General features: G+C 41.1%; 2 protein-coding genes across 36 annotated transcripts in view; one reads left to right on the top strand and one right to left on the bottom strand.

The window, feature by feature from the left end:
* Positions 1-9,093, top strand: part of PER3 (period circadian regulator 3) — a 60,808-nt gene extending 51,715 nt beyond the window's left edge. For 22 of the 35 annotated variants that reach the window (XM_055104414.2, XM_055104404.2, XM_055104391.2 and 19 more), the window contains 2 exons: positions 934-1,084; positions 6,582-9,093. In XM_055104414.2, coding sequence (XP_054960389.2) covers positions 934-1,084; positions 6,582-6,665 — 235 coding nt within the window. In that variant the 3' untranslated portion in view covers positions 6,666-9,093. Of the gene's footprint in view, positions 1-933; positions 1,085-6,534 lie in introns of all 35 variants that reach the window. The other 13 variants (XM_063594990.1, XM_063594975.1, XM_063594963.1 and 10 more) reach the window with 1 other exon arrangement.
* Positions 9,094-11,511: 2,418 nt separating this feature from the next.
* UTS2 (urotensin 2) lies at positions 11,512-17,826 on the bottom strand. The gene is made up of 4 exons (XM_063595018.1): positions 17,014-17,826; positions 14,928-15,038; positions 13,759-13,802; positions 11,512-11,778 (listed from the first exon to the last, which is right to left on the bottom strand). The coding sequence occupies exons 1-4, from the start codon at positions 17,114-17,116 to the stop codon at positions 11,662-11,664; spliced, it is 375 nt and encodes a 124-aa protein (XP_063451088.1). The 5' UTR covers positions 17,117-17,826; the 3' UTR covers positions 11,512-11,661.
* Positions 17,827-18,867: the final 1,041 nt, after the last annotated feature.

Raw genomic sequence — 18,867 nt, 5'->3', positions numbered from 1 at the left:
GCACACTGCAACCTCCACCTCCTGGGTTCAAGCGATTCTTCTGCCTCAGCCTCCCGAGTAGCTGGAATTATAGATGTGCACCACCATGCCTGTCTAATTTTTGTATTTTTAGTAGAGACGGGGTTTGTTTGTGACAGAGTCTCACTCTGTCGCCCAGGCTGGAGTGCCGTGGTGCCATCTCGGCTCACTACAACCTCCACCTCCCAGGTTCAAGATTCTCCTGCCTCAGCCTCCCAAGTAGTTGGGATTACAGGTATGCACCACCACACCAAGCTAGTTTTTTTGTATTTTTAGTAGAGGTGGAATTTCCTCATGTTGGCCAGGTTGATCTTGAACTCCTGGCCTCAGGTGATCTGCCCACCTCGGCCTCCCAAAGTGCTGCGATTACAGGCGTGAGCCACTGCACCCGGCCTATGGTTTCTTAATGTGTTTTTAAAGACAAAATAATTATTGAATGTTTTATAAATTCCCTTTGAGAAATGTATCTTCAAATTTATTCATTTGAAGTCAAGTGATGAATGATTTCTTAAAATAAGGGTGGCAGTGGTAATGTCACCTCTATTCAGATCCAGACTAAACAGGTCTTACACATCATGAGACAAAGAAACAAAGTCTGTGCTTTCCAAGATGGCACACAAGTACAAGAACTTTTTGTTTTAGACTCTTGATTTTTTTGCCCCTTCTAAAAAGAGCTAAGGGAAATCTCTTTCTTCCATACACCTCATTAAAACATCATATAGATATTTTCCACCAAGAAAAAAGCCTTTACCAACTTGACAAGGAAATGATCTAGTTATTTTTTTAATGTATGCCTCATGTGTTAGAAAATGTAAGGTGTATTACCAACCAAGAAGAAGTGCTATTCCTAGATGACAGGAAAAGGAACCCTGTGTCTTATTCAGGACTATTAAGATTCTGTTTGTTTGTTTTCAGGGTTAAAGAAGTTGTACTAAAAGAAGACCTGGAAAAGCTAGAAAGTATGAGGCAGCAGCAGCCCCAGTTTTCTCATGGGCAAAAGGAGGAGCTGGCTAAGGTGTATAATTGGATTCAAAGCCAGACTGTCACTCAAGAAATCGACATTCAAGTAAGCACAGTAATAATGGCTGTCATATACTCATGTATTTTGGCCAGGTAGTGCTTTTAATATAGGTCGTGTTCTTGCATGATCCCACTAAAAACTTTAATCCTCACAGTTTACCTCTATGGTAGGTGTTATTATTCCCTCTTTACCAATAAGCAACAAGCAGGTTATACACATGTGAAATAATTAATACAAGGCCATGCAGTTCATTGGGTTTTGAATACAGGTCTTTTTGCCTCCAGGTGTATTTTTCTTCTACCAGTTGGAATGTTAGGGTACGATAAAGAGTAAAAACACCTGCTTTGATGTGTGTTTGACTGCATTTGATAGGTCATTTGTTATGTATTTCAAATATGTTGTCTGCATTGTTTGAAAAGAGTTAAAAAAAGATGTAAGATTCACACCAGAGGTAGTATTCATACTAAGCAGAAACTTTAATGGGACCTAAGTGTCTTTTTGCTGTTATGAGTTCTTCTCAATGAGATTATTTGTGAATAGCGTGAACAGTAAAGCTTTGATTTACCAATGGTCCCAACCAGTGTTGGTGGCAGCTGTGGTAATGGTAGTGATGGTTGTACTAGTAGTGAGATCTTTATTCCCGCAAGTATCAAGATATGGGAGGTTGAAGAGTCAAGTTAATAACAAGTAGGCCTAGTCCAGTGGCTCACGTCTGTAATCCCAGCACTTTGGGAGGCCAAGGTGAGAGGATCAGGAGTTGGAGACCACGCTGGGCAGCATAGCCAAACCTCATCTCTAATAAAAATCAAAACAATTAGCCAGGTGTGGTGGCGTGCACCTATAGTCCCAACTACTCAGGAGGTTGAGGCAGGAGGATTGCTTGAGCCTGGGAAATTGAGGCTACAGTGAGCTATGATCTCGCCAGTGCATTCCAGCCAGTCTCAAAAAAGACAAATAATTCGTGTGTGTGTGTGTAAAAATATTTTTAAAAAAGAGAGTAAAGTTAGGTGTTAAAGTATGATATTAAGGCTTATGAAGTAAGCAAGACAATGAAATCCTACTACGCCCTCTTTTTAAAAATTAACATTTTTATTGTGGTATAATACACATAACATGGAATTTACCTTCTGAACTATTTTTATGTATATAATTCAAGAATATTAAATATTTTCACGTTATGCAACCATCACCACCATCCATCTCCAGAACTCTCTTCATTTTGCAAAACTGAAACTCTGTACCCATTTAACAATAACTTCCCCATTCCTCCTTCTCCCAACCCTTTGCAACCACTGGTCTACTTTCTCTTTTTTCTTTTTTTTTGAGACAAAGTTTTGCTCCCTTGCCCACGCTGGAGTGCAGTGGTGTGATCTTGGCTCACTGCAACCTCTGCCTCCCGGGTTCAAGTGATTCTCCTGCCTCAGCCTCCAGAGTAGGTGGGATTGCAGGCGCACACCACCATGCCCAGCTAATTTTTGTAGAAATGGGGTTTCCCCATGTTGGCCAGGCTGGTCTCAAACTCCTGACCTCAAGTAATCTGCCCGCCTCAGCCTCTCAAAGTGCTGGGATTACAGGCAAGAGCCATATGAATTTGACTACTCTGCACACCTCATATGAGTGGAATCATACATTATTTGTCTTGGTGTGACTGACTTATAGACGTACCTACTCTCTTGGTTACTATCTGCATGTAGTAACTTTTTACATCCTTTCACTTTCAACCTATCTGTATCTAGATCTAAAGTGAGTAGGCAGCATATATCTGAATAGTGCCTTTCAAAATCGGTTCAGTCAATCTCTGTCTTTTGATTGGAGAATTTAGCCCATTTACATTTAAAGTAATTACTGGTAAAGAAGGACTTACTTGTGGCATTTTGCTATTTGTTTTCTATGTGCCGTAAAGATTTTTTTTTCCCTCATTTCCTGCATTACTGTCATCTTTTGTGTTTAGTTGGTTTTTTGAAGTGAAATGTAATGCCCTGCTCATTTCCTGTTGTGTATATTGTGTAGCTGTTTTCATTGTAATAACCATGGGGATTACGTTTAGCATTCTAACATATCACTCCAGTGTGTAATTTATACCATCTTAACTTTGATAACCTACAAAAACTCGCTTCTATAGAGCTCCATCTCCATCTTCTTTCAGTTACTGAAGTTATGAAATTAGGTTTTTATACATTGTGTTTCCAAAAACATAATTATTTTTATGCATTAATCTATTAAATAATATAGAAAGCAAAATATGAGATTACAAATCAAAGTTAAAATAATACTGGATTTTATAGACTACTAGTTTTCTTTGAATGTATTAGTTTCTTAAATCATGTAGAAAACAAAAAGTGGAATTGCACATCGTTGTTGCAATCATAATATTTACCTTCACTGAGATCTCTATTTCTTCACACAGCTTCAGGTTACTGTCAGTGTCCTTTCATTTCAACCCTGCAGGACTCCTGTTAGCATTTCTTGGATGGTAGGTCTAGTGGTATCAAACTCCCTGGCTTTTGTTTGTCTGGGAATGTCTTCACTTCTCCCTTACTTTTGGCCAAAGGATTTCTTAGTTGACAGTTTTTTTTCTTTAAGCACTTTGAATACACTGGGACACTGCCCTCTGGCCTCCACAGTTTCTGATGAGATATCTGCTGATAATCTTATCAAGAATCTCCTGCATGTGTGAGTTGCTTCTCCCTTGCTGCTTTTAAGATTATCTTTGTCTTTGACTGCACGGTATTTAATTATAGTGTGGATCTCCGAGTTCTGAGTACATCCTAGTTGGAGTTCATTTAGCCTCTTGGACTTTTACATTCATGTTTTTCATCAAACTTGGGGAGTTTTCAGCCATTATTTTTTCGAATAATCTTTCTGCCTCTTTCTCTTTTTCTTCCTCTGGGGCCCCTGTAGTGCTTATGTTGGTCCACTCGATGGTTTCCCACATGTCCTCCAGGCTCTGTTGACTTTTCTTCAGTCTTTTCTTTCTGTTCGTCGGACTTGACAATTTCAATTGTCCGGTCTTCATACGTGTATTCTTTCTTCTGCCTGCTTAGATCGGCTTTTGAATCCCTCTAGTGAATTTTTCATTTCAGTTTTGTACTTTTTATTTATGGAATTTCTTTCTGGCTTCTTTTTAGGTTTACTATCTCTTTATTGATATTTACATTGTTTGTACATTGTTTTCTTGATTTTGCTCCATGTCTTTCTTTAATTCTTTCATCATCTTTTTCTTTTTTTTTTAGACAAGGTCTCACTCTGTCACCCAGGCTGGAGTGCAGTGGCATGATCATGGCTCACTGCAGCCTCAGTCTCCTGGGCTCAAGCAATCCTCCCACCTCAGCCTCCCGAGTAGCTAGCACACACCACCATGCCCAGCTAATTTTTTAATTTTCGTAGAGATGGAGTTTTGCCACGTTGCCCAGGCTGGTCTTGAACTCTTGAGCTCAAGCAGTCCACCTGCCTCAGCCACCCAAAGTGCTAGGATTATAGGTATGAGCCACGCACCCAGCTTTTTCTTTTTCTTTCTTTTTTTTAAGACAGTCATCCAGGCTGGAGTGCAGTGGTATGATCACAGTTCACTGCAGCCTCTACCTCCTGGTCCCAAGTGATCCTCTCAAGTAGCTGGGACTGCAAGTATGTACCACCAAGCCTGGCTAATTTTTTTTTTTTTTTCCCAGAGATGGAGCCTCACTCTGTTGCCCAGGCTGGTCTTGAACTCCTGGGCTCAAGCCATCCACCTGCCTCAGCCTTCCAAAGTGCTGGGATTACAGGCGTGAGCCACTGTGCCCTACCAGTTCTTTGATCATCTTTCAGTTGTTTTAAAATCTTTGTCTCGCAATTCTTTCATCTGGTCTTTCTCAGAGACTTTTGCTATTGGTTTATTTTTTCCCTTTGAATGGCCTATACCAAGGGTGTCCAATCTTTTGGCTTCCCTGGGCCACATTGTAAGAAGAAGAATTGTCTTGGGCCACACATAAAGTATACTAACACTAACAATAGTTAATGAGCTAAAAAATAATAAATCACTAAAAAAAACTCAAAATGTTTAAGAAAGTTTACGAATTTGTGTTGGGCCACATTCAAAGCCATCCTGGGCCGCATGTGGCCCATGGGCAGGAAGGGGGTCGCACAAGCTGGGGCTGTACTTTGGCGTTTCTTTGTATGCCTTAATGATTTTTTTTTTTTTTTGGTTGAAAACTAGACATTTGAATCTAATAACATAGTAATTCTGGAAACCAGATTCTCCCCTTTCCAGGGCTTATTGATTCTTGTTTTATGATTGTTGGAAGACGGGGTCCTTATTGCCCACTCTGACTCCCACAAGCTGTGTGCAGGCTGCTCCAGGAATACGTGCCTTGTCCAAGGTCAGGGATGGGTAGTTGCTGCTGTGCTTCAAGCTGAAATTGACCACAGGCAACCACAGCTTACCGTCTAAGCATTTCCTAGAAAGTTGCAGGCGTTCAGATAGACTCGAGTTCCAAATAGTTACGTCGGACTGATTTTGTCAGTCCAGTTGTTGTCTAGGTAAGGAGACAGAGTCCTAGTCTTCCTACTCTGCCATCTTCCCAGAATAATCTCCCCATCTCCATTTTCAAAGAAAAGAATGAGTGTCTGTCATGTAAGAATGGCTGGGTAGGGTCTCACCAAAAAGCAGGAGCTGGGCTGGTTATTGTAAGTGTCTTTGTTTTTTTCAGTGTTGTTCTGGTTGTAAATAGACAGGTATATGAAAAATGAGCCCCACAGCAATTTAAACAAAAGCACAGTCCTTTCACCACTTAGTAATGGGGATGTTTTGTGCAAGCGTCCTAGAGTGTACTCACACAAACCTCAGTGGAGTAGCTTGCTACAATCACTCCTAGGCCCTGTGGGACAGCCTTTTGATCCTAGGCTACAAACCTGTACAGCTGTTACTGTCCTGAATACTGTAGGCCATTGTAACACAGTGTTACTTGTGTATCTAAACATAGAAAAGGTACCATAAAAATGTGGTAGGATAATCTTACAAGACCACCGTCATCTATGCAGTCTGTTTTTGACCGAAACGTCATGTGGCACGTGACTGTATTTAAACAATTTGTCATTTGCCTTTTAATAATAAAGAATGAGGCCGGGCGCGGTGTCTACTACCTGTAATCCCAGCAGTTTGGGAGGCCAAGGTGGGCGGATCACGAGGTCAGGGGTTCAAGACCAGCCTGGCCAACATAATGAAACCCTATCTCTACTAAAACAAAAATTAGCTGGGCGCGGTGGTGGGCACCTGTGGTCCCAGCTACTTGGGAGGCTGAGGCAAGAGAATCGCTTGAACCTGGGAGGCGGAGGTTGCAGTGAGCTGAGATCGCACCACTGCACTCCAGCCTGGGTGACACCGCAAGACTCTGTCTCAAAAAAAAATAAAAATAGTTATAATAATAATAAAGAATGAACTATAATGAAATATTTTCAGACATGAATAAGTTGGGGAGTTAGAAACATGTGACCAGCCTTTTACTGTTTTAAAACTCTAGGTGACATTGACATCAAGTAACTCGGCTGCTTTTGTTCTTTTTTGGAGGCCTGTGTCACTTGTGGAAATGAAGATTCAGCTGATGGTGCGGCCACATCCTGTGGTCAGGTTCTGGTAGAAGACAGCAGTTGAGTGACTGTGAGGATGAACCTTCATACCCTTTCCAAGACGTGTTACACAGACAGACCTTTTTAAGTCCTGGACTTTTAAATGACCATGAAGTTATCATTGAATGTTAAGATTTTTTCTTCTTGATTTTTTAATACACGTAATCTTTTTGAAGCAGACATTGTATACAGAATCTTACTTCTCTTTGTTCCTGATATATTAAAATGGCCAGTTAGGCTCTTTTTGTAGTTGAATTGTCTTCTAAAGAGATTGGATGGCCTCTAAAGAGGTATGTGTATCTTTATTTCAGATGTCACCCAGAGTAAATTATAATTAGAAGTATAGCTAGAATGAGCCCCAAACCTTAGCCTCATTTATTTTGTTCTGTTACATAAGTCATTTTCCCCTTAGAGTGCTTGAAGAAATCCCACCTACAGGTTGTATACTTTTCATAATGGTTTCCATGAATGTAGTACGTTCATACAGGCTTCATTCAACCTGGCGTTCCCTCCATAATTAAGATGAAACATTCCGGTTTTCTCACAACACATTAGCACATACTGTCCATTAGCATATCTGGGATAACCAGGTTTTGGGGGTTGAGTTTTGGCCTTCATCCTTGTAGATCCCTTTCCTATTGATTTCCCACCTTCCAGTGAAATTCTGAAAGTCTTATCTTAAAAATCGATCCGCTTACCATGGTCCTATTCTTGTAAGTTTCAGTTCGCATTTGCATGTGTAATATTAAAATGAAAGAGCTTCTTACTCACCCAGTGCTGTTGCCCTTTTGAGTATTTTTGTTTTTAAAATAATGATTGTAAAATGTTTTACAAGTAATGTAAAAGCTAGTATCATTCTTACATACTTCTGTGTTTAAATTTTCATTCTTACCGAAACAGTTAACTCTTTCTTTCCAATCAATTTATACAAAAGAGGTCACTCCAGCCCTACCACAGGTCTGATTGGCACTGCCTTTTGTTTGCCCTTGAACAGGGCAGTGTTGTGGGGACTGCAAAAGAGAAAACGTCCAGGTGAGCCCAGTTGTCCTTGCCCACAGCTTCCTGCAGGCTCCATCAGTCACCGCTTTCTATGGCGTTTGTAGTTGTGTCTTTTAAGAAGTGAGTGTGATTGTTTACTTGATGAATCAGCTCACTCTCTGGTGCTCTTTAGAGAAGTCCCTGATTCCTTCTTAAACTTGGAATGATACATGAAATTCACACCCCTGCAGATCAGAAAAAACAAATAGAAGAAAATGAAGGTTACAGTAACCTTTTGTCTTTATATAACTTGCAACAAACTAACTTATTTTTTTTTCCTTTTTTTGTTTTTGGTTTTTTATGGTTTTTTAAGGAAAATACTTTTCTTCTTTGAAGTTTTACAGCTTTTTGTAAATGCGTCCTGATAATGATTAGGAAAATCGACCTTTTCATCCATGACGACCATCCTCATAGCTCAGATTTCCTTTCAAAGTAGTGGCTTTCTGGATGGTAATTCCATCTAAGGTGTCAGAACTATTTTCAAATGCTGCCTTTGACAGTTCTTGGAATTTTCTGATATTAAGCAGTTCCATGCAAATATTCGTGTTTTATAAATAGCTCTCATAGTCTGCTCCATCTTGATAGTTAAGTGATTTCTGAAGCGTTTGTGTGTGTGTTGATCAGGTTGTGTGATATTTTTGCTTGATAAAGAATCAAATTCGAAACAATTAACCAGCCAGTAGATTGTCTGTCAGTGACCTTCTGTAGTAATAAAGTTTTTGCCACTGTAAATAAAAACGGTATCCGTAGCTGTCAGGATCATTGCGCATTCATATATGCTAAGCCTTATGTTCTCTAATAGAAGCCTTTCTTTTCCATTGTTTCTGGATATTTGTATTATCCAAATGTGCTTATTTCTTTGCCTTAGCACACGTTTTATGGAGTACTTGTTATACTAGGTTTGATTTGAAACTGGTGCTTGTCGCAGAACTGTCAGAGCATGAGGAGCGCTCCTCCTGTGGGTGGACGCGTTCACGCACTCCCAGGTTGCACCTGCTGCTGGCGGTGAGCAGGGGGCTCAGCAGCTTGACCGCCGCCCCCCGAGGGGGCTCTCCCCAGCTTAAACTTTGTTGTTTAAATTTGTTAACTTTTTATATTAATGACTATTGAAAGTGGTAATAAAAATTTATATTATAGGCTTCAGTGTTTACATGAATGTTACCCAAAAAGCTGTGTTTTCTTTGGTCAGAGGTCAAGATTTATGAAAAACAAGATGCTGTATGAATGGAAATCATTTTGCAATTGAGTGAAACTTCATTGTAATTCACAGTGTAAATTTAATCCAAACTGAAATTTTGTTTCAACTGAATTTATAATTAACTCTGAATTTGTTTTTAATCATTAGTAATATTTCAATTGGGTATCTTTTTAAGTAAAAACAACAAATAAACTCTGTACATGTAAAACGTGAGAAATTGTCCTGCCCTGTGTCAACAAATCTTTGAATGTGTATTCTGTATCATTTAGAAGTGCTTCTTATGATCTATTGGAGGGGCCCTCATATTAGTTAACCTTGCGTTTCTCAGCCACATTCTGTGTTTGCCTTGGCCAATGTGTCTGAGCACCTACTATGTGGAGGATGAAGATGCAGGCACTTTGAAATGTATTGGCTTATTTAGCCCGTTTACACCTAGTGTTCCATTATTGGAACGCTAAGCTTGTGGGAGCTAGGGTGAACCTGTGTACAAGATCTGACTGTGTAACTGGTGGCAACAAAATCTAGAAATTAAAATAGGGAACAAGATCCTGAAGCCAACAGAGCTTTTTAAAGTTTACACCTTTCAGACCATTTGCACCTTTCTTTTCTATAACAAACCATAATAAGAGCAGGAAGAAAAATAGCTAAGTATACTTTGCGTGTATACTACTCTGACAGGTGCTGGTCTAAGTGCTTGACGTGAATTATTTAATCCTCACAACTGCCCTGTGAAATAAGCATTGTGTTGTCATTTTACAGAGAAGTAAACTGAGGCGGGGGAGTGAAGTAACTGGATCAGAGACTCACAGCTGGTGTGCACTGGGAGTAGGAATCTGACCCTAGAAACCTGATGCAAAGCCCCAATCTGTATGAATCATCACCTGATACACTAAAATGAGTAGGGACTTCAGAATTCTGCAGTGGAATTCCACTTTTAAGTTATCTCTGATACAGGAATAGTTTTATGGTGCCAACATTGTGTTCCAGAGAACTGGTTTAATTTCAACACTGAGAGACACACCACAGTGTTATCATAGCTGTCCTCAATGTTAGCATGTTTCTGAGCTTGCACATTCATTCCAGTTTAAAACATCTCTCCCTTAGATTTGTTCTTGATGTCTTTTTTTTTTTTTTTTTTGAGACGGAGCCTCGCTCTGTTGCCAGGCTGGAGGGCAGTGGTGCAATCTCCGCTCACTGCAAGCTCCGCCTCCTGGGTTCACGCCATTCTCCTGCCTCAGCCTCCCGAGTAGCTGGGACTACAAGCCCGCCACCATGCCAGGCTAATTTTTTTGTATTTTTGGTAGAGACGGGGTTTCACCATGTTAGCCAGGATGGTCTCGATCTCCTGACCTCGTGATCCACCCGCCTCAGCCTCCCAAAGTGCTGGGATTGCAGGCGTGAGCCACCGCACCCGGCCAAGTTCTTGATGTCTTTAGGGTAAACTCTCTGAGACCTGTACTCTCTAGGAAACTTGTGATGGTCAGTGACAAGATTGACACAAGTTGCATGTTGCTGTTTGGTTGGTGCAGACCCCTCTGGAATGTGGTGGGATGTCAGAGCTCAATGAGAGAAACAAGTTTCTCATAAACATCCAGGCCTCCCCTATACATGGTTCTGTGTAGAACCACACAGAATTCTCAGGAGTTCACACTGTATATTCTATACATATATAAACCACATTTATACAGATGTATTCACGGAACAGAAGTCAGTACTTACACACATAGTTTTAAAAAATTCGTAAGCCAGGCTCTTTCTTCCACAATCTTAAATCTCGCCTCAGCTTTCTTCTCTCTGTAAGAGACATCAAGGTGTTTTTCCCAGTGTAAGAAACTGTGATCCTTGAGCTCACAGAAACTGAGATCATACAAGTTTCAATGTTAAAAGATTAAAATTGTCAAGTGTTCAGGACTTTGGTCAGCCAAGAGAAAGAATCTCAGCACATGAACTTCCCCCACGAACTTCAGAAACCAAGGAGCATCAGACACTCCCACCCTTCATCTCAGACACCCGTAACTAGAGATTTTTCCAAGCCAAGATACTGCTTTCTTTTTGTTTTATTTTATTTTTTTATTTTATTTATTTAATTATTTATTTTCAAGACAGTCTTCCTCTGTTGCCCAGGCTGGAGTGCAGTGGTGCAATCTCGGCTCACTGCAAGCTCCACCCCAAAGGTTCAAGCGATTCTCCTGCCTCAGCCTCCTGAGCAGTTGGGACTACAGGCACCCGCCACCATGCCCTGCTAATTTTTGTATTTTTGGTAGAGACAGGGTTTTGTCATGTTGCCCAGGATGATCTCAAACTCCTGGTCTGAAGTGATCCACCCATTTCAGCTTCCCAAAGGGCTAGGATTACAGGCGTGAGCTACTGTGCCTGGCTGTGATTTATTTTTTAAAAGTAATATGTTGTCTTTTTAAAAGGTTGAGAGGACATCATAGCTAAGATAATGTAGTTTATTTAAATGATTTGCCATTTAACAAAAGTTTAACTTTTGTGACTTTTTCTTAGTGTTTGCTTCTGTTCATTCATTAGCTTTGCTTCTGAAATTTCAAAGAATTTTCTAAGGATAAATGGAAGAAAAGAATAATTATAAATTTTCAGGACATGTTTATAGGGAAAATAACCACTCATGATATGTGCAAAACATAGAGGATTTATTTTCCAGGTAATAATGAACAGGGTGTAGTTTGCCTAGTTTTTCTCCACACTGTTTTCAAATCAAGCATTGTGTTATTTTTCATATTCTAAGGTGGGTGTTTCTGAGCTAACAGATGCTTATTTCACTTCAGACACAGTATTTCCAGAAGCAATCAGGAGTCTCACGTTTCTTGTATGGTTTCCAGATTCTGGCCAAAAGATGACTCAGTAAAATGTTAGGATCTTGTCCAGAGAAATCCTGAAACTAAAACAATCCAAACGAACAACAACAACAACAAAAACAGATAAGTTACCAACGAGTGAAGATTCCTATAAGAAAAAGGAATCTTGAGTCAAGACACTGGACTTCTTTTTTTTTTTTTTTTTTTAATTATACTTTAAGTTTTAGGGTACATGTGCACATTGTGCAGGTTAGTTACATATGTATACATGTGCCATGCTGGTGCGCTGCACCCACTAACTCGTCATCTAGCATTAGGTATATCTCCCAATGCTATCTCTCCCCCCTCCCCCCTCCCCACCACAGTCCCCAGAGTATGATATTCCCCTTCCTGTGTCCATGACACTGGACTTCTTAAAAGTATTTGCATTTTTCCCTGGACTATAATTGTAACAAGAGTGTCCCGGGCCCGTGGGGCTCCTGTGCCCACCTCCCTACCTGTAATGAGTGTCCTTCCAGTCTGTTCAGCCCAGCGATTGTCCTGAATTTTCCTAAACCCTCATTGACCGATTTCTATTTAAATCATTTCAGCGGCTGGGCAGGTGGCTCATGCCTATAATCCTAGCACTTTAGGAGGCTGAGGTGGACAGATCACTTGAGCCTAAGAGTTTGAGACCAGCCTGGGCAACATGATGAAACCTCGTCTCTACAAAAATTAGCTGGGTGTGGTGGCGGGCTCCTGTAGTCCCAGCTACTCGGGAGGCTGAGGCATTAGAATTGCTTGAACCTGGGAGATGGATGTTGCAGTGAGCCAAGATCACACCACTGCACTCCAGCCTGGGTAACAGAGCAAGACCCTGTCTCAATAAATAAATAAATAAATAAATAGTAACATGTTCTGTGCATGTATTGTCTTCTGTGTATTGTATGTATTGTGTATACTGTATTGTATTGTATTCTTTTGAGATGGAGTTTTGCTCTGTTCCCCGGGCTGGAGTGAAGTAGTGCGATCTCCTCTCACTGCAACCCACGCCTCCAGGTTCAAGTGATCCTCCTGCACCAGCCTCCCGAATAGCTGGGATTACAGGTGGATGCCACCACGCCTGGCTAAGTTTTGTATTTTTTGTAGAGACAGGGTTTCGCTGTGTTGCCCAGGCTGGTCTTGAACTCCTGGCCTCAAGCAATCCGCCTACCTCGGCCTCCCGTGCTGGGATGACAAGTGTGAGCCACCACACCCGGCCTTCTGTACATGGTTCAGGTCAATGTCTGGAGCATGGCCTTCTTCCATTAGATGTTGTCTTGCAGTGCCCTTCACACTTTCCCATGCATGTGAATCACCTGGGGATCTTGTTAAGATGCAGATTTTGCTTCCGCAGGTCCTAGGTGGGCCTAAGATTCTGCATCCCTCACTGGCTTCCAGGTGCTCCCGGTGCTGCTGGTGGTGGGCCGCATGTTAGATGGTGAATGAGAGCACAAGTGGATGCCAGACTTGAGAGCAGGGACCTCACCTATTTTTTTCATTCTTTCACAATTTATTTGATTTACCCAAAACAGGCACTGGGTAGGTTCCTGTTGCATTCAGATCTTATATCAATCAAAATTTGGAAAAATTAATGCTTTGAAATAATGCTGGCCAATTATTATTATTATTATTTTGAGATGAAGTCTCATTCTTGTCCCCCAGGCTGGAGTGCAGTGGCGTGATCTCGGCTCACTGCAACCTCTGCCTCCCGGGTTCAAGCGATTCTCCTGCCTCAGTCTCCCGAGTAGCTAGGATTACAGGTGCCACCACGCCCAGCTAATTTTTGTATTTTTAGTAGAGACAGGGTTTCACCATGTTGGCCAGGCTGGTCTCGAACTTCTGACCTCAGGTGGTCCGCCCGCCTCGGCCTCCCAAAGTGCTGGGATCACAGGCATGAGCTACCGTGCCTGGTCATGCTGGCCAATTATTTTAAGATGTGGTTTCCACCAAGAACACTCCTCTAGTTCATGAATTCAGAGTCCTGTAAAACCAGTACAGAATGTTCACCTTTTTAAACCTAACTCATAAATAGAGTCACTTACCTTTCTCAAATTTCCTCTTGGGTTAAAAATGTTGGTACTCGAGTCTGAAAAACAGTTTTGAAGCCAGTTCATCAGATCTGTTGTTTCTCTTGTATGCTTGTTTTAAAATATACAAAATAATACTACTAAATTATGTCTAGTTTCTGGTCTTTTTCCACATTACAGCAAGCTTTTCTTGAATGCAGACAGACAGGCACTCCTGTTCTTATCTCGAATTCACAGAAGTCACTGCATTGTCCTCAGTAACTTCGCAGTCCAGTAGCTCGTCAAAGATATTTTATAACAAATGAACTCCTGTCTATTAAACAATACCTATCTTAAAAGGCTCAATTTTTTTTTTTTTTTGAGACAGAGTCTTGCTCTGTTGCCCAGGCTGGAGTGCGGTGGTGAGATCTTGGCTCACCACAACCTCCGCCTCCTGGGTTCAAGCAATTCTCCTGCCTCAGCCTCCCTAGTAGCTAGGATTACAGGTGCCCGCCACCATGCCCGGCTGATATTTGTATTTTTAGTCGAGATGGGTTTTCACCATGTTGGCCAGGCTGGTCCTAAACTCCTGACTTCAAGTGATCCACCCACCTCAGCCTCCCAAAGTGCTGGGATTACAGGTGTGAGCCACCGCACCCAGCAAAAGGCTCAATTTTGTTTCCAGAACTTCCTGAGCATATGTGTCAATGCTTGGAGGAATGTGGCCACGGGGGAATAAGCTGACATTTTATTAATGACTTTCTGTGTGACTCGAGCATTTTACTTGCCTTGACTCATTGACTCTTCACAAGTTACCTTCTGAGGTGGAAACTTAATCATTCCTGATTACAGATTAAGAAACTGGAGTACAGAAAGATTAATTTAAGGTTTCAGTAAATGGGAAACTAGGATTTTAAATTGCACTCACTGGAAACTGGAATAATTACCACCAAGCCCTACGCCGCAAAAATAAAAGTCCACACAGAAAGACAAAATGCTGAGGTACCAAAGAGCACGGTGCGAGCAAGGAGCTGCTGGGGAAAAGAAGGTTGCACAGGCCGGGAGGGGAGAGTGTTGGTAATTACTTCTTTTATATAGCTCATCTTTATATTCCAAAATAGAGCTTTACCTCTTCCAGATGAGGACAGACGGTAAGCTCAGTAGCAATTAAATCAGACACGCTATAAACATGAGAAGCATTTTACCTGCTTTCCTGAGAATATCCCCTCTTTCTGCACCCAGCATCTCTGGCAGTATCTGTAGAAGGGAAGCTCTTTCTAGCTCCTCCGGAGTTAAGTGCGCATCTTCATGAGGTGCTACAGAGTAAAAACAGATACTTACAATTGGGTTCATCCTTCAGTTAGTTATTTCTGTTCCTTGTGTCTTTGGCGAGCACCAGAGATAGGGAGATGAACACTAGAAAAACTTCCAGCGCTGAGTTCATGACGTGTCATCAGTGGTATTCTAGAAGAGGTGGAAATGCTACCAGCCCGTGTGCCAGCCAGCAGAATGGGAAGCCGGGAGATGTGGATCTGACACCCGCGTGATGAGCCAAGCCCCTCGGCTGCCTCGAACGAGAGCTGAGGGATAAGCCACAGCCTTTCTCAAAACCATTTTGGTTCAAAAAGTCTGACTCTCCCTCATTTCTGCTTATCTACTGCTGCCTACTGCCTTTTTGCTTTTAGATATTTGAGTGGTGACATTGGAGAGGAAAAAGAAAGATTGTTTACAATCTTCCTATAAAGCCGGTAGGATGGTATCACCTCTTCTCTTACTGAACTTCAAGATTTCAATACAATTATTATACTTAGAATTGGCTTCAAAATCATCTGTAAGGAACTTGATTGTGGCATTTCCTATGTGAAATGTGGTCGACCAGATGGCATATAGAATGCATGGTAAGTGCGCTTAAGGTGTGTGGAAAGGGCACACCGGAGTGTGAGGCGTGGTAAGTGCAGACCTGCTGCTGTGTTGCGATTCGAGGCTGTGGGAGTCAGGGTGGGAGGCCATGTGTGGGACCGGCGTGCCACAGGCTTACAAATAGCTGCAACCTTGATTGGAGGACAGTGAGCAGATCATCATAAAGGCATCTGAGCACATTCACAGCACTTCTAAAGACTGTTAATGAAAATCTATAAAATTTCATCATCTGTAAATGCTGATAGGAAAGCACATTTCTGGAGAAATAAATGAGAACAAATTCTGAGATAAGCTGCCACTTGTTTCGAATTTGTGTGAGATGCTACACTCATTTCACCTATGTTTCTTAAATTACTTGTAAATTTTTTAAGATGACAGTAGTAGCTGAATATTTTCACTTATTTCATCTTGAGATGTGTGCTGTTTCTTTGTAAATAGCAGAGATTCGGTAAAGTTAATGCCAGTGTTTAACTATTAGTAGGACAGCCAATGATCATCTCGGTGACTCGGGAAGTTGGTTGGCAGTGCCTGATGACAGTGCTTGACGATCATCAGAAAGCTGCTTGGGATGAACTTTTAGAGACTAGAAACTATAAAATCCTTGGCTTAAAAGAGGGTTTGTTTGTTTGTTTTCTTTATTTAAAAAAAGCCTAGAAGTACTCAAGATTAAAGATAAGATTAAATCTAGTTAAGTTTTTGATGGAACCTAATCCCCAGGCATTAGCTTTCTCATTTCTTTAACTAAATGGAAAGATAATGGCAAAATGAGAAACTACTTGACTGATGTGTATTTCTTTAACTCAACTTAGACTTAAACTGAATTAACATAAATCAAAAGGAAACGATCAATATACTTGGAAGTCTATGAACTCCCTAGTTCCCTAGTTTGTCATTTACTAAAAAATTTTTAGTAAACATTTTTGTTTCGTAGAACACATATCAGATGATTTTTTTAAACAAAAGGTGAAACAAATAAATCCATTAATAATCTATAATTAGAACAACCAGTGCTACATTCAACCAGTTCATTTAAAGTAAAAACTAAAAGTAATGATGTTTTAAATTTCATGCAATTTTTAAAATTGGAAAAATGTATATATTACCCAAAACAAGAGTACAGAGGTAACACGAAACAAGCAATTATCCTCTTATCCTTTTACATTGTAGAGACAGAAAAAAAAAAACTGTATCCATTACTACATCTAAAATGTGCAGTAAGGATCCTTTAATATTCTTTTCAAAGCTGGGACTATTGAGAGAACAAGACTCCAGACTCCTTCGAGCAGGAATCCCATTCTTACCTCTAACATTGAATTTAAGACTAGTAAAGGCTCTTTCAAGACTAACATAAGGGGGAAAAAAAAATCTTACCTGAGAGTTGAAAGGATATTTCCCTGGAGTCAAGGAGAGGAAGGGATAAGAGTGGATTTAAGAATCCTATGAAAAGCAAACAGCAGGAGGCCAGCTTATACATGATCGCCACAAGATAGACGGCTTCCTTCTTGCCTTCTGTTGTAGAGAACGTTCAACTGTCTCCTCATTCTGCCTGCTCACTGATTATATATATCATCCTATGACCTGACATCATCCTCTCCAAAAAAAAAAAAAAAAATGAATTTATTGGCTATGGAGGCTAAAAGGCAATCACTTTGCATTGATGTAATTTTTCAAGGTAACAAGTCATAGACAATAAATTAACTGTCTTGTTGCCTAGTGTACAAAGTAGGTATTATATAAAGAACAGTGAGTTTATAAATCTGGCAAAAGAGGCAACTTACAGCAATAAATCATGAATTAAAGGAAGGCTTGGATATGAGTTGAAGTGGCCAAAGCAAAGAGACGTGGATTTATGAGTCCGAGCAGAAGTGACGCAGAGCATAAGATGAAATACGTTGGTTTCCATTTTTTAATCTTTCATGAGTGAGTAGATGAGTTGCCATGCTGTGTTTAGGGCTGCCATCCCTGAAGAATGACAATCTGTGGATTAAAACTTAAAACCAGCTATTTCCTTTAAAACAGTGAAAAGTTAAAATACATAGCAAACATTGCTCCAGGCTCAAGACAATTCTGTACATACACGTGGCCTCATGTGAAGCCGCAAGCACTTCAATCTTCAGAGAAAGGAAATAACTTCATAAAGTTGATTATTATTCAGCAAGGAGGGAGGAAGGACTTAACACCAGAAAACTCGCTGATAAACATTTCCAGAATGTGGCCTCTACTCCCAACTGTACTCTGCCCAAGCTGGTCCAAGCCCGGATGGGTGGAAAGGTCCCCGACAGGCGTCCTGAAGTCTGCCTTCGGGCCTGCCACAGGCTCAGCACAGCAGAGTGATGCCAGAAGCATCTGCATAAGTCAGATCATGGTAGTTCTTTGCTCAAAACTTTCTGTGGACCTAAACACAAAAGTTACAAAGATAGGCCAGGCACGGTGGCTCATGCCTGTAATTTCAGCACTTTGAGAGGCCGAGGCAGGAGGATCACTTGAGTTTAGGATTTCAAGACCAGCCTGGGCAACATAGAGAAACACTGTCTCGGCCGGGTGCAGTGGCTCACGCCTGTAATCCCAGCACTTTGGGAGGCTGAGGCGGATGGATCACGAGGTCAGGAGTTTGAGACCAGCCTGACCAACATGGTGAAACCCCGTCTCTACTAAAAATACAAAAATTAGCCAGGCATGGTGGCACGTGCCTGTAATCCCAGCTACTCAGGAGGCTGAGGCAGGAGAATTGCTTGAATCCAGGAGGCGGAGGGTGCAGTGAGCCAAGACTGCGCCACAGCAGTCCAGCCTGGGTGACAGAGCGAGACTCTGTCTAAAAAAAAAAAAAAAAAGAGAAGGAGAAACACTGTCTCTACCAAAAATACAACAATTAACCAGGTGTGGTGGTGCATGCCTGTATCACTTGAGCCTGGGAAGTTGAGGCTGCAGTGAGCCAAGATCGCCCCACTGCACTCCAGCCTGGGTGACAGAGCGAGACCATGTCTCAAAAAAAAAAAAAAAAGAAGAAAGAAAAAAAAGTGGTTACAACGTAATGATAGAACTACTAGGGGAAAACACATGAACACCTTCACAACCTCAGGTTAGGCAAATATTTCTTAGACAAGACACAAATCACACAGGAAAAAAATTGAGACAGGAGGAATAAGTTCAAGAGATCTATGTACCTCAGGGTGACTCTGATTAATAACAATGTATAGTTGAAGATTTCTAAAAATCGATTTTGTG

This window comes from Pan paniscus, chromosome 1 (genome assembly GCF_029289425.2).
Source record: "Pan paniscus chromosome 1, NHGRI_mPanPan1-v2.0_pri, whole genome shotgun sequence".
In the NCBI taxonomy this organism is placed as follows: domain Eukaryota; kingdom Metazoa; phylum Chordata; class Mammalia; order Primates; family Hominidae; genus Pan; species Pan paniscus.
This window is presented reverse-complemented; position numbering and strand designations above follow the sequence as displayed.